The following is a 16,012-nucleotide window of genomic DNA, read 5'->3' on the forward strand; positions in this document are numbered from 1 at the left end:
CGAAGGCTGCAAGGGGACAGGGGGACTCCAAGTAGTTCTGCAATTCAACTCAACCACACTTACTAACACCTACTATGTGCAGAGTCCACACTAGGCCCCATGGGAGGTTCAAGATGGGAAAGCAGCCCACCTGAATGCAACAAATAACTGCATAAGAGCTGTGACAGGGGACGGAAAGTACTCAGGGGGTATGTGAGGAGGCCAAGGTACAATTTCACTGGAAACTGTACCTCAGTTTCCCATCTGTAAAATAAGTAATAACAGTACGTCTCTCAGAGGGTCTTAGTGAGAAGTAAATTGATGTGTGTGGAATTTCTGAGGCAGTGCCTGCCCCTGGCAAGCACTCAGGGTGTGTGTGTGTGCATGTGTATGTTGTTGTTGTCAGACCCCGAGCTCAGAGGATGAGAAAGAGCCTGGTGACTTAAGAAGGGGATGAGAGAGGACAGACCTGGAGTGCATGGAGTGAACCCCCACAGCGTGTGGCCAGGGCGTAGCCGTGTGAAGACGGGAGCAGGCCATGAGGCTGGAAAGAAAGCGGGGAGCAGCTCCTGACCTGCTCTCTGGGGGCTCCATTCCACTGGCTGTGGAAGAGCCATGCAGAAGCTGTCCAACAATGGGCCGAAGGTGCCTTGGAGATGGAGCGGGGTCCCAGGGAGGAGCCTCTCGGGGCAGAGGTAGGGCAGCACTCAGCGAGGAGGCTGGGGCCAGGAGGCCTGGGGAAGAGGAGCCACCACCACGGCAGCCACCTCGGTCTCTCCCTCAGTGACTAATGGCACACCATCCGTCCCCGCTGACACTAATGCTTCCCGCCATCCATCTCCTACTCGTTAAATTACCATTTTATGGCCAAAATCTCTCTCTCATAATTGATAAAAATCTCCTTTTGATGTTCAGCATTATTGGGGGGAAAATGTTTTTTTTATTCTTCATTATGTTTTCAATATAAATGTATTTTTTATTGAGAGCTGCTGGGAAGTCTGGAGGAGGTGACTCTCTCCCCCTCGCCCCCCAGTCCTCCCCACATGCAGCTTTGTGGCCACCAGCTCCTTCTGTTCCACTCCCAGCATGCTCACACGGCAGCCGTCTTGGGGATCGTCTGGGGAGACAAAGAAACCAGACGCCGGAACAAACAAAGGTTGTGCTGAGGGCCAAGAGACAGCTGAAGCCCTCAAGGTGGCCCTCAGCTCCAGGCCAGTGGGGCAGCCAGGGGTGGTGAAACAGGGTGAGCTGGCCTCAGGCGGATCTTTGGCAATGTGCAAGAACAGTGGCGAGAGCTGCAGAGAGCGGGGACGCCCGGGGGCTGACACAGCACGTGGCCCAGAGGTGTGCTCAGTAAATATTTGTGAGCAAGTAAAAGAAGGACAGGGAGAAGGTGGATCATCGCTGGAAAGAAGGCAGCAAGGAATATGACATGGAGGCATGTGTCACCGGGGGGGTGGGGGGGAGGGAGTTTTCTGCCAGCCACGGGTACCCCAGGTAGAATCGGCTCCTCTGGCCCCTCTGCCCATGTCCCTTGCCCCAGTCCAACCTAGGGCGTGTTTGCCCCTGCATCTGCCCACACCCAGCTCCTCCAGGACATGAGAAGCAGAGCCAGCTGCCATCCTGCAAGGAGGAGCACAGCACAGCCACCAACTCCTGACCCTGGGCACCTGTGGCTATTCCCACACCCATTGTGTCAGCTTTAGGGACCAAGGGCACAACATAGATGCTACTGATGGCCTCAGGACACTGCAACGGTTGAAACTGCCTGGCTGAGCTTCCAGCAGCCCCCAGATTGGGGGTCACGGGGCAGTGCTCAAGAAGCCCAGGAGACAGGCTCCCAAGGCAGCCTGTGGGACATTTCTAACAGTGGAAGGGAAGGGGCTGACCAACAGGTGGAACACCAGGTGTTGATCACGGAAGAGAAAGAAGGATTCTACTAGCAAAATAGTATCTGGGACAGAGAACTGTACCAGCATCAGAAAACCTGGTTAAAGACCCAACGCTGCCATTTAATCTCTCAGAATCTCGGTTCTCACACATATAAAGCATCCAGCGTAACACAGAAATCATCGCTAATATTTGCTGGCCATTTGCTCTCTGCCGGGCATGCTCTACATGTTCCACATCCATTAATTCATGTAATCCCCACAGGCATGTACTGTTGTTATCCCCATTTTACAAATGAGGAAAATAAGAGACAGAGAAGATAAGTAACATGTCCAAGGTCACACAGCCAATAAACCAGCAAGCAGTTTAGCTCCAGCCCACCTTCAAGACTCAATAGGAAGCTTGACTGTCATATGAAGGCAAGACCAAGGGTAGAAATGTTTGGTCCTGACTGAGGGCCACGTGGGAACCAGGGGGGTTAATTTTGTGTGTCAACTTGGCTGAGCCATGGTGCCCTGACATTTGGGCAAACTTTATTCTAATATTTTCATAAGGACGCTTTTGAATGAGATTCACATTTAAATTAGTAGACTTTGAACAAAGCAGACTGCCCTCCCTAATGTGGGTGGGCCTCATCTAATCAGCTGAAGGCCTGAATAGCATAAGACTGACTGCCTGGGGCACCAAAAGTTCTGCCAGCAGATGGCCTTTGGACTCAAACTGCAATATCAGCTCTTCTTGGGTCTCCAGATGGACACCCCCTCCAAAGATGCAGGACTTGCCAGCCTCCAAATCGCATAAGCCAATTCCTTCCAACTAATCAATCTCTCTTTACTTACACACACACACACACACACACACACACACACACACACACCCTCTTGGCTCTGTTTCTCTGGTGAAGATAGACTAACAGAAGAATGAAATCCAGCCCTGGCAGAGCTGCCACCTGAAGGAAGGGATGCCCGGAGAGGGTGCCTTTTACTGCTGCTCACACAGTTCTCCATGCACCAGCAGAGATCCCGCATGCAGGCATGCAGTAATGACAGGGGTCATCCCAGGCTTTGCTACTCACCATCCACGCCCATCATCCCCTCCCCCAGCCCTGAGGCCTCCATGGAAGCCCCTGCTGCAGTCTCTGTCCAGTCTCTGCACTGCCCCCACTCAGCACCCCCACCACCAGGAGCCCCTCACACAGGCCAGACGGTCTCCTGCCTCACTTCCCTGACTTCCACTTCTGCTTCTGCTGGTCCTCATGCCAAGAGCACCTTCTCTCTGCACCCCAACCAAGCTTAATAAATGATGGAGGTTCCTGGGGGAAGAGCTATTTTATCTCTTCCCTGAACTTTTGCTTACACCTTGAGCAAAGCAAGACAAGAACATCACCTTCCACCTGTTCCTGTAGGTTCGTAAGAAACAATGAGGTATGCATTCCCCCACCTGATACACAGCGGTTCTCTTCCACGTTCCAGTGGCCGCTCTGGTCAGATGGTCCATCAAGAATGCCGATCTCCTATGACAGCCTTTCTCCCCAGGTACTATGGGAAATTATAAAACAAGTACGAGTCTAGATCCCTACCATGTGGAGCTCAGGGGTAAAAGACTAATGAAACACATGTCAGAGTGCACAAGCCAGACCCCAATCCCCCAACACCAGTACAAGCGGTGCCCCTAACAAAGGTATTTCTGTGCATCACTCTGGCAGCTGATCTCATTTCCTTCAGTCTCTCATAGAATTTTAGAGCTAGGAAAGAACCTAGCTGCATCCAAAGTTTCTAGAACTGTGCTTTCTTCACTAAATACCAGCTGTTTGGGCAACAAAGAGAGAGAGAAGGAAGGGAAAATGAAGGAAAAGGTGTCTAAACACAGAACTGCAGGCTGTTAGTGACTGCAGGGGGCATCTGAGGAGTCCTGGCCCAGAAGAGAAATGTGTGAGGATGGGTTGGTGGTCAGAACCCTGCCAGGTCCTTCAGCAGGAAGGAAAGAACTCCTGGGGACCAGAGAAGTCAACAGCTTGTTCAGGGTGCAAAGGTGTCAGCCTGGGCTCCTTCCTCTGCATGAATCATGCCCAGGAGAATAAGGAACCCAAGTCTCAGCCACCTGTCAGGGTTCCCCTCTGCTGAAAAGGGTACCTTTCCCTGACGCTCAAGCTCCAGCGCCATCTGCTGGCCAACGTCAGCACTGCACCTAGACCTACAGTCCCAAGGGCAGTTTAGGAGACCAAGGTTGAGACCATTCCCAACCCACTCCAGACCCAAGTGACTTTGGAGACACCAGAAATGATGCCACCTCCTAGAGTTCGGGCTTCCAACTGCTTCCCAGAACGTGTCCTGCAGGACTTAGGCCTAACATTCAAAATAAAAGGGAAAAAGCAAGTTTCTTTCTGGTAATACTAGCTGAGAAACTTCTAAGACACAGACACAAAAAACATTTCTGAAAGATTTCTTCCAGACAGAAGCTCTGTTGTAGGAGACAAAGCACTGGTCTGGTAATCAGAAGATCCAAGGCCTCGTCCTATCACTCACACGCCCCTCCCTTAGCTCTGTGGTCCCATCCCCACCCCACACATCCCTACGCCAGGACAGTGCCCCTTTATTCGCTCTCCCCTCCACACTGATGGCACCGGCTGCAGTGCAGAGATTATGCACTGCTCCAGAATCACATGTAAATCACAGGGTCCAGAAGAACTGCAAGTTCATGCTCATCTCCCACACCCTGCTGGGGGACCCCTCAGGATCAGCCCCATCTGCCTGGGAGAGGGCATGGACTGGTGTAAGGACACTAGTGACCCTGTAAGGCCTTTGCTGATGGGAAGGGTAGATACAATGAACCAGCACAGCCAGAACACTCTGGCCACCCCCCTGCACTTCGGTCTGAGATTTAGGGGCAGCTATGTAGTCTTTGAGCTCCAGGTGTCTTCGGAGCCCATCCAAGAACTCGAACCCAGACAGCAAATGGGGATACAGGACAGACTTGGCTTCCTTTAACCACGTTCTTGAAACTGGGGACGAAACAAAGCTTTCTACTGAGGTCCCAGGGCCACAGTCGGTGGGGTCCACTCGGATATCTTCCTGGTGGGGAGAGCTGCTCCCCAAGAAGTGTCGTGGAAGAGGCGGGAGGAGGAGGGAAGTGCAAAGTGAGTGACTTTCCCCGCCCTCACACCCCCACACCCACCTACCCTGTTCCCACATAGCCCCTTTCCCCTCCCTCCACCCACAGAATGAGAAAGTGTGTCACCAGGGAACAAATGCCATCTTCCCAGGAGGGAGGAGGAGGAGGAAGAGGGGGAGGAAAGACTTCAATTGTGCGTCTGTGGGGGCCGGGGTAAGAAAGCAGAGGTTGCCGAGCTTCCCAGCTGTGAAGGACGCCCCCTCAGAACCGTGACCTTGACATTAGCCTGCCCTATTCAGAGGGCTCAAGACAACCTGTGGGGCAGGAGCCTCAGGCCACCATGCTCAGGACCACATGGCCAGGGAGGCCTAGAGAAGAGGCCCTGAAGATGCAGACAAAATCTTTTAACCCCATACATCCTTTGGCCAGCTGTGTGGGCCCATCGTGACTACTGACACCCCAAACTTCTCGTCTTGCTCTACCCTGGCTTACAGGGGGCCACTGACCCGCTCTTGCTTCCCACTCCAGCCCTCCACAGACAAGCCGGCCTAGAAGGGTTAATCTGCTGCCTTCCCTCCCTTGCATCCGCCCCCACGAGCTGCCACATGCCAGCAATGATGCACTTCACACTGTTATTACAGTGATTTATTTAGTTTTAATTGGGGGGTGAATCTCGTGCTATAGGAAGCAGGAGGCCAACAGCCTTGGCAAGAAGCAAAGCCATGCACAGGCCTGTGCCATGCCAATCTGGTCCCCTCTGCCTGGGGTATCTCCATCCTAACCTTGCTCCTCCTAGCTTGTGGGCTTGCTCCTGACTCTAGCCCTAAATCGGGTTTACCCTCCACTTAATCTCCACCACCCAAGCTTTTATCCCTCATCTGCAAAATGGGGTTAATGACAGGTAGGTACCTAACACTACTGCGAGGATCAGGTGAGATAATGCAGGGAACACAGCACTGCCATCCACACACAGTAAACCCTCCATAACTGATAGATATGATTAGGTTGCGCCATATGAATCCCATTACATTGCAGGGCAAAAACAATCACACATCAACTATTTCATACGGTTCAACCATCTTTTTCACTGAGGGCCACTGAGGTTCCTTCTCACCCCTTTGATTTCACTGCTGAAAGTTGCCACGAAGTATGTTTCCATTCCAGGGGTGAAGCCCCAGCAGCCAGCAGGGACAGCTCTGCCAGAGCCTTAGAAGCATCCCATCCCAGCACCCAGCACCCATCGCTCCCGGCACGGGCAGCTACCTCTTTGCCCAGGTCCTCACGGATGACCCGGCGGACCTCTTGCATGCTGCTCTGTGGAGCCTGGCTGTGCAGCACCTTCAGCGTGCTGGTATACTCCTCAGGCAGCAGGTAGTCCAGAGCGCCCAGGTGCTGGCCCACCTTGATGAAAGTGCCCCGGTTGGCACAGCAGAGCTCGCAGAGACGCCTGGCAGAACGGAGGTGCACCTGCAGGGAGATGGGCCAGGAACAGAGAGGTGTGAGTGCACACTGCCCACTGGACATTCTTTCCCTTTCCTGCCCCCACTGGTTGAAGAGCCTGATTCGCTCCGAGAGTACGTACACACAAACACACACACACACACACACACACACACACACACACACACCCTTCATTCACCTTCTGCCTCAATGCTCTCCTTTGGTCTCAGTACCTAGGGCCAGCAATTCTGACCTCATACTGACTGAGGCTGGCCTCTTCATAGGGCCCGATGTGCCCATGCTTCTGGTCTTTTCTCCATCAAAACTTACCTGGCCCAGGAACCAGAGCAGTTGTTCAAGGCTTTTAAGCAAATCTAATCTACTGATGATTCATTTGTGGATACACTGAGTTGTATGTTTGCCACCCAACCCTCAGACATACCAATAATACTATCTGTTTGGAGGTCTACAATTTCTAAAACATGCTCATACGCATTCTTTCTTTTAATCCTTACGGCAGCTCAGGGAGTCAGGTATTGGTATATTTAAAAATAAGAAACTCAGGGGTGCCTGAGTAGTTCAGCCGGTTAAGCATCTGACTCTTGATTTTGGCTCAGGTTATGATCTCGTGAGATTGAGCCCTGAGTTGGGCTCTACACTGACAGTGTGGAGCTCACTTGAGATTCTCTCTCTCTCTGCCCCTCCTCCACTTTTGGGTGCTTGCTCTTTCTCTCGCTCTCTCTCTTTCTCAAAAATAAACTTTGGGGCACCTGGGTGGCTCAGTCAGTTAAGCGTGCAACTTCGACTCAGGTCATGATCTTGCAAGCCCACATCGGGCTCCGTGCTGACAGCTCAGAACCTGCAGCCTGCTTCTGTTTCTGTGTCTCCCTCTCTCTCCGCCTCTCCCCTGCTCACACTCTGTCTCTTGCTCTCGAAAATAAACTTTAAAAAAATATTAAGAAATAAACAATAAATAAATGATAGAAATAAGAAACTCAGATGTTGTGCTTATACAGAAATAGCTAATGTAGCTAATAAATGTCAAAGGAAAGTCTAGAAAACATGCTAAACCTAGGGCTCTTTTAACTCAAACTTTAGCAGGGGTCTCCTTTTTTTCTTAAGTTTTTTTTATTTTGAGAGAGAGAGAGAGAGAGCATGGGAGGGGAGGGGCAGAGAAGAGAGGGAGAAAGAAAATCATAAGCAGGCTCCATGCTGTCAGCACAGAGCCCAACATGGGGCCCAATCTCACAAACTATGAGATCATGACCTGGGCAGAAACCAAGAGTCAGACATGTAACAGACTAAGCCACCCAGGCAACCCTAGCAGGGGTCTCCTCTTAACTGGAAGAAAAGTTTTACTGGGAAGTGTCAGGTGCATGGAGCAGGCAGCTGGGCTGGTCTCCTAGGACAGGGCAGCCTTCAGCCTGATGCCTGCTGTCCTTCCAGAGCTGGGGGGTGGCCCCCGTTGGGGACACACTGGGCTATGTGTCCCCAGTCATCACCCCAGCTCAGCTGAAGGTCCTGGAACTGTGAGGTCCTGTCTTCCTGGAGCTACAGCTTCTGAGGCAGGATAGGGCTGTGGGCACACACAGAAGGTAAGGGAGCCCAGTGCCCTCTGGAAACCTCTTCCACCCATGCAATCAACAAAGAGGGAGTAAACATCTACACGGACTTACACTCTCTTGAGTGTTATGGAAGATGCCGACATAATTAAGCACATATTGGAGGCAATAAACCACCTGAGGAGTTAAATAACTTTTTGCAACAATGATGGAACAAACAGTTAAAGATCCTATATAGTTAGTTGCCAAGTGCATCGCACATAAAACTGTTACTTTAGAAATTAAGAAGAGAACACCCTTGTCCTGGCAGCCCAGGAGCCCATCTGCCCTGTTTCACCACAGCACAACAGATGCCCCAGACTCCAGGCACTGCGGGCTGTGCCCAGACCCTTGTGGGCACCCACTACTGGCTCCACTGGACACCTCTACCTCCCACCCCAATGAACCCTTGGGGAACCCTATATACACATGACTCCATCCCCCTACACAGAGTATGCCAGCCTTGACGTGGACACCTGGTCCAAGCTTGGCCACAAAGTCTTTTTTACCCTGCCGGGAGGGCACAGGAAAAAGGAAATTAACCCTAAGGATTAAGAGGAGAGAAAGCTTTTAGATGGATCAAAGGATCGTGGGAATGGGGTGGATTCTCTTTAAGAATTTGGAACTGGGGGCGCCTGGGTGGCTCAGTCGGTTGAGCGTCCGACTTCGGCTCAGGTCATGATCTGACATGATCTTGACAGCTGGTGAGTTCAAGCCCCGCATCGGGCTCTGTGCTGACAGGTCAGAGCCTGGAGCCTGCTTCAGATTCTGTGTCTCCCTCTCTCTCTGCCCCTCCCCTGCTCATGCTCTGCCTCTCTCTGTCTCAAAAATAAATAAAAACATTAAAAAAAAATAAAAAAAGAAAAAGAATTTGGAACTGGGGACTCAGCTGGCCAGTGGCACATGGGCAGTAAATCAATGCTATGGCTGGCCAAGGCCATGCTCAAGCCCTGGTTTTGAGGAAGTGAGAAAGAAGGCAAACTGTGGTCAACCATGGAACTGGGCATTTCTTCATGGTACAAAGGTCCAGGCTAGTGTGAACAATCATTCCCCAAATTCCAACCCAGAAGAAGAGAGATCAAAATCACTGGCAGAATAAGACGCAACACATAGGCATCCACAATCCACTAGTCCTAAGATACGGTACGGCCGGAGCCCACATCCAACCGGACACTCCCGGCTAGGCTGTCCCGGCACCCGGCCACCCTCTCCCCTAAGGAGGCAGGCTCAGCCCCTACATCAAAGCTGCTCTGGGGTCAAGGCCACATGGAAGCAGAGGACTAGAAGGTGGGGTGAGGCCACATCCCACTTTCCCCTCCCTGCCCAGGAAAGGCATCAACCACTGTGTGTTCACTGGGACTTACAGCAGGCCAGTCCCGTGCCCTCCAGCACATGGGAAGATGTGATGGAGCCATTCGTGCACAGAGAATGACTTGCCACAACAGGATCACACTGAGAACCGCAGGAGCTTAGATGCAAGAAACGGGAGTTCCGGAATTAGAGCAAAGGCTTGGCTCACAGGAGGGCAGTGGGTGTGTGCTGCTCAGAACTATGGCCTCCAGACTCCAAATCCATCCTTCTCCACCCTGCACTGTGATCCTGGGGCTGCATCCTGTCATTTCTCCTTTATCAGATGGTTTGTTATTAGGGGACTCTGGAGGGACACTGAGGCCACAGAAGAGCAAGGAGGCCCCATTACCAGAGCCAGTGTGGCATTTTAGGTCAGCAGCCGGCAGGCAAGTGGCTTGAGGGTGCCCCCTTCAGTGGCCCTCCCAGACCAGACCCGCCTCACTAAATTTTCCCATAACTGGCAGGCCCCTCTTATGGCCCAGCTCAAGCCCACACCCTCCAGCCAATTGTTCTGACCAGCTAGCAGAGGGTTCCTATACATTAGCTCTGGGCCACACTCCTACAAATTTCACTGTCACCCAGGAGGCTGCTCCCACGGACCCTGCCTTCCACCATGTCTCCTCACCACTGGGCAGACCTCCATCTCAGCCCTGCAGGTGGGAGGCCCTCAGCTGAGTTCTGTCCTTATTCACTACCCTTCAGCCCCAGAGGGAACAGCTGCTTTATATGCTTACTACTTCTGTACCCTTAGAATCTTTTTTCACTCCTCGAGTTAACTACCTTTTACTTTTCCTAATTAATCATCTTTTCTATTAAGTTTTCCCCACTCAACCCTCTTGCACTGTTGGTGGGAATGCAAACCGGTGAAGCCACTGTGGAAAACAGTATGGAGGTTCCTCAAAGTTAAAAATAGAACTACCCTACAATGTAGCGATCATACTAGTAGGTATTTACTCAAAGAATACAAAAATACTAATTCAGAGGGATACATGCACCCTGATGTTTAAAACAGCATTATCTACAATAGCCAGACTATGGAAACAGCCCAAGTGTCCATCGACTAATGAATGTGTAAAGGAGATATGATATACAGATAAATATATATATATACATAAATATACATATATAGACACATACACAATGGTGTATATACGTACATGTATGTATGTATGCATATACAGAGAAATAGATATATACATACACACACACAATAGAATATTACTCAGCCATCAAAAAGAATGAAATCTTGCCATTTGCAATGGCGTGGATGGAACTAGAGTATATTATGCTAAATGAAGTAAGTCAGAGAAGACATACCATATGATTTCACGCACAAGTAGAATTTAAGAAACAAAGCAAAGAAGCAAAGGGGGGAAAAGAGAGACAGAAATCAAGAAACAGACTCTTAACTACAGAAAACAAACTGATGGTTACCAGAGGGGAAATGGGGGAGGGGGTGGGAGATAAGTGAAATAGATGATGGGGATTAAGGAGTGTACTTGTCGTGATGAGCACTGGGTGATGTATGGAAGTGCTGAATCACTATATTGTACACCTGAAACTAATATTACACTGTATGTTAACTAATTAGAATTTAAATAAAAACTTCAAAAATAGTCAAAAAATAGGGTGGATTCCATTCTAAACTTTTTAATACAGTGTGTGTTATACAATTTACTTACACAATAATCAATGTGAAATAAAGATACCAGAAATGTAAAAAACTTTTTAAAAAGTCTTCCCCAGAGAGATTACTGGTGTGAATGGTCCCTGGTGGATACACAGGATTAGTCCTTGAAATCAAATTTGAATAAATTAGGATAAAAAGGGCACTTCAGATCAAGAGAGCAATACAGGACTACATATCTGCATGCATGTATGTGTGTTGTTGAAGACCTAACTTCGTTTTCTTTAGACTGGATTCACATCTGCATTTGTCTCTGCTGCTGGCAGCCCTCAGTAATATTCTAGGGGCGCCTGGATGGCTCAGACACTTAAGAGTCTGACTCTTGATTTTGGCTCATGATCTCACGGTTCAGTTCATGAGATCAAGCCTCGTGTACGGCTCCATGCTGACAGCATGGAGCCTGCTTAGGATTCTCTCTCTCCTCTCTCTGCTCCTCCCATGCTCACTTATATGTGCTCGCTCTCTCTCTCTCTCAAAATAAATAAACTTAGAAAAAAAGAAGGAAAGCATCAGCCTACTGCCCCTCACCTGTGGCTTGAACCCAGGATACCTCTTGGCACAAAGTAATGGTCACCTTCAAGACACTGGGCAATACGGGGAGCCCTCTCTGGTCACACAAGCCCAGGAAACCTAGTCAGTCCCCAACTCACCAGCTACTCAGCACACAGCCACAGGGGCAGAGACCATGTGTGTCCCTATATGCTCTGTGTACCTCAGGGCAAGCTGTCCATGTGCCATAAATGTAGATTAATGACAACTATGGGTTATATACTCACAAAACCGCCATCCATGAAGCTGAGTCAGCATCTACTGCAAATGGCACCCACATTTCAACTAAAGAAGCTCCAAAGTCACCTTCAACCAGCTTCTAAATACACACACACACACACACACACACACACACGAAGAACATTGCCACTCACCAAAAACTTACATTCTTTTAAGGCCAAAAGACACAAATGCTGAAGAATAGAGTAGGGCCTCTGATCTCCAGGGTCCCTTTTCAGCTCCAGCTCCTAGGGCTTCACTGTCCTTTGGGATCAGAAGGTGGGTCCCATTCAAAATTTCAAGAAACTACTAGCTTAGTAAAAACCCCCCTTTCAGCATTTACTTCCTTAATCTGATACCTTAAGGGGCAGTACCTGCTGGCAGCAGGGACCATCCACAGGGATCCCATGGTTTCTACCACCCAGGAACCTTTCCCCCAACAAGGAGCGTGCTCAATGAAAAGGCAAAGCTCCTGGAATCTCGGATCTCTGCATTCCCCTGAATCTACTCCTTCATGCTACACATCTTCAAGCATGCACCTACATAGGCATAGGCAGCAGGAAGGACGACGAAAGTTAGTTTACACTAGTACTGTACAACAGAAGTCGCTGCAATGGCAGAAATGTTCTACATCTGCACTGTCCAATAACACAGTGGCCACTAGCAGCTACCAGTGGCTGCTGGCCGCTTGACATGTGGCTACTGTGACTGAGGAACTGAATTCTCCATTTTTTTTTAATGTTTAGAGAGAGAAAAAGCACAAGCAACGGAGAGGGGCGGGGGGGGGGAGAGAGAGACAGAGAGAGAGGGAGAGGGAGAGAGGGAGAGGGAGAGAGAACCCCCAGCAGGCTCCACACTCAGCACAAAGACCAATGCAGGGCTAGATCCCATGACCTTGGGATCATGACCTGGGCCAAAAATCAAGAGTCAGACGCTCAACCAACCTAGCCACCTAGGCATCCTTAATTTTAAAGTATTTAAATTTAAATCAGGGCAGCTGGGTGGCTCAGTCATTAGACATCTGACATTGGCTCAGGTCATGATCTCACATTCATGAGTTTAAGCCCCGCTTCAGGTGAGCCCTGCTTTTCTCTCTCTCTCTCTCTCTCTCTCTCTCTCTCTCTCCCTCTCCTTCTCCCTCTCCCTCTCCCTCTCCCTCTCTGTTCCTCTTGGGATTCTCTCTCTCTCTGCCCCTTGCTCACTTGCTCCCTCTCACTCATTAATTATTAATTAATTAATTTAAATAATCACATGTGGCTAATGGCTACCATACTGGACAGCTCAGGATTATAAATCAGTAACAACTATAATAAATAATCATTTATTTAGTGCCTTGGTCTACGTACTATTCCCGGCCTACAGTAAATGCTGAAATATACGTGGTTGATATTGTTTTTAAATCTGCCCCATATATCCATAAAATAGATCTTAATATGTGTCTTTAAAGATGACAAAATGATCTCAGAGAGGTTCAGTAACATTCCCAAGGTCCTAGAGTCAGTAAAGGATGAAATGGTGGTGTGTTCAAGCATGTGCTGGAGGCAGGCATGAACTGAATTTCTCCACGTGCTCGCACAGTGGGAATGCAAGCATTGTGGGGAGGGTCTTCGTGGGCAAGGAGTTCACCATGCAGACCAAGAGGTGGCCATGCACCATGACACTAGAATCATCGATGGCAGGCAATAAAGGTAGTTGCCCAGTAACTCCCAGGTATGAGAACACCTGGCTGGCACGGGGGCGGCCATGGAAGTTGAATCAAGCGTATACATTTATTTATTTTTTTTTTTAACGTTTATTTATTTTTGAGACAGAGAGAGACAGAGCATGAACAGGGGAGGGGCAGAGAGAGAGGGAGACACAGAATCTGAAACAGGCTCCAGGCTCTGAGCTGTCAGCACAGAGCCTGACGTGGGGCTTGAACTCATGGACCGTGAGATCATGACCTGAGCCGAAGTCGGATGCTCAACCGACCGAGCCACCCAGGCACCCCTCAAGCGTATACATTTAAAAGGCCAATGAAAACTGCAGACGGCCTTGAACACAACAAGATGGGAGTCATAAAACATGATTAATAGCAATGGCTTTGGAATCAAAAACACCTGAGTTTAAATCCTACTTTGAGACTTACCTGCCCTATAACCTTGGACAAGTTAATTAACTTTGGGGCCTCAGTTTCCTCATCAGTAAAAGGAGGAGAAAAATGGTGACTGTCACTGTGATGGTCATATTAAGTAATTAATAAAAAAGAGTTTTAGTACAGGGCTCAGCACACAGTCACTGCTCAATATATGAATCAAAAAAGATGGTGGGGGGAGTGGAAACCACCATTCCTAGAAAAATGAAATTGAAAATAAAAATAAAAAAGAACACTCCGGGCCCATCCAAACTCCCTATATTTTGTTCAGACCAACAAGTCTAGACCACAATCTAATAGAAACAATAGCTAATTTCATGCTCTGTCATCTAAATGGCAGAGCATCCGTACACAAGAAATGCAAACAGCGATACAGCGTTATTCTCAACACTGACTTAACTTTCTCTGCCCCAAGACCCTACTTCCTCTACTAACACCGACCACCTATCAGCTCACTGACCCAAGTGCTGCCTTAACCAAGCACCTGGTTTCTCTGGCTGGTTGGGGGTGTAGCTGCAGCATGTCCTCACTGCAGAGGCCTGACATTCCCCCTTCTGTCCCTCCCAAAATAACGGCAGGAACAGCTGGCGTGGTCTCCCTGCCCCTCCTCCAACTTCATTTTCACTCCCAGCTCAATAACTTGCCTTATGATTATCTCATTACCAATAACCTTGCTGTAATGAGTTTTAATCTGCCTCATATTAATTAAAAGCATTGTTATTAGCCAGCTTGGTTTAGAGTTTTGAAAGTGAATAGCTAATAAGATCAACTCAGTACTGATTAATTATTGATTGGGAGGGAGGGAACAAAGGCCCAAAGAGGGCAATTCTTGACTCATGTCTAAACACCCAAGAGCAGGGGCTTGGGCCTCCAAACTCAGCAGGAAGGTACCAAAGTCAGACTGAATCAACAAGGCTCCTCATCAGAACTGGGCAGTATCTTTCTGTGCCTACAGCCTTCTCACAGCCATGGTGAACATTCCTAAAACCCACCGGACTTTCTGCAATAAGTGTGGCAAGCACCAACCCCACAAAGTGACACAGTACAAGAAAGGCAAAGATTCTCTTTATGCCCAGGGAGAGCGGTGTTATGACAGGAAGCAGAATGGCTATGGTGGGCAGACTAAGCCGATTTTCCAGAAAAAGGCTGAAACTACAAAGAAGATTGTGCTGAGGCTTGAATGTGTTGAGCCCAACTGCAGATTTAAGAGAATGCTGGCTATTAAGAGATGCAAGCATTTTGAACTGGGAGGAGATAAGAAGAGAAAGGGCCAAGTGATCTAGTTTCTAAGCTTCATATTTTGTTACATTATGAAGACAATAAAATCTTGAGGTTATGTTCAAAAAAAAAAAAAAAGAACTGGGCAGTATCTTTACTGGGGTTGACTATACATGTTTGTGACACAAAGAGGAAAGAGACAGACACACAGACATGCCCCACCAACATAGGAAAAAAGAGAGAGATCATGAAAGAGTAAGTAAAAGACCCCAAAACAAAACAAAGATTTTTGATAAATTGTTCTAGTCAAAAATTCAAGACCCAAAGGAAACATAATAAAATGTAAACAGTAGGGGCACCTGAGTGGCTCAGTCAGTTAAGCCTCCGACTTCGGCTCAGGTCATGATCTCACGCCTCAGGTCATGATCTCACAGCTCATGGGTTCGAGCCCCGTGTCGGGCTCTGTGCTGACAGCTCAGAGCCTGGAAGCCTGCAAGCCTGCTTTGGACTCTGTGTCTCCCTCTTTTTTTTCCCCTCCCCTGATCACACTCTTTCTCTCTCTCTCTCAAAAATAAATAAACATAAAAAAATTTTTAAAAATAAAAAATAAAATGTAAACAGTAGTATCTCTAGGCTGTGAGATTACAAAAGTATTTTTCTTCTTCATAGGTTTTTCTGTATTTTCCAAATTTCTTATAACTCCTATGTATTACATCCATAATGGGGAAGAATTTTTTTTTAATCATCCCTCCTTCAACATCTTCTACAAATATAAAAGTCCAGCTGATTTTTTATTCAGATTTACAAAACAATGGCTGTTAAGGCATGGGATAC

At 48.6% G+C, this 16,012-nt stretch overlaps 2 protein-coding genes across 2 annotated transcripts in view; one reads left to right on the forward strand and one right to left on the reverse strand.

The window, feature by feature from the left end:
• Window positions 1-16,012, reverse strand: part of ADCK1 (aarF domain containing kinase 1) — a 121,620-nt gene that overhangs the window by 62,131 nt on the left and 43,477 nt on the right. Inside the window, exon 4 of the mRNA XM_049612403.1 lies at window positions 6,244-6,447. Within this exon, the coding sequence (XP_049468360.1) occupies window positions 6,244-6,447 (204 nt within the window). The remainder of the gene's footprint in view (window positions 1-6,243; window positions 6,448-16,012) is intronic.
• Window positions 14,920-15,272, forward strand: LOC125909300 (60S ribosomal protein L36a-like). The gene has a single exon (XM_049612404.1). It carries the CDS (start codon window positions 14,929-14,931, stop codon window positions 15,241-15,243), a length of 315 nt encoding a protein of 104 aa, XP_049468361.1. The 5' UTR covers window positions 14,920-14,928; the 3' UTR covers window positions 15,244-15,272.

Source organism: Panthera uncia (genome assembly GCF_023721935.1).
Source record: "Panthera uncia isolate 11264 chromosome B3 unlocalized genomic scaffold, Puncia_PCG_1.0 HiC_scaffold_1, whole genome shotgun sequence".
Taxonomy (NCBI): domain Eukaryota; kingdom Metazoa; phylum Chordata; class Mammalia; order Carnivora; family Felidae; genus Panthera; species Panthera uncia.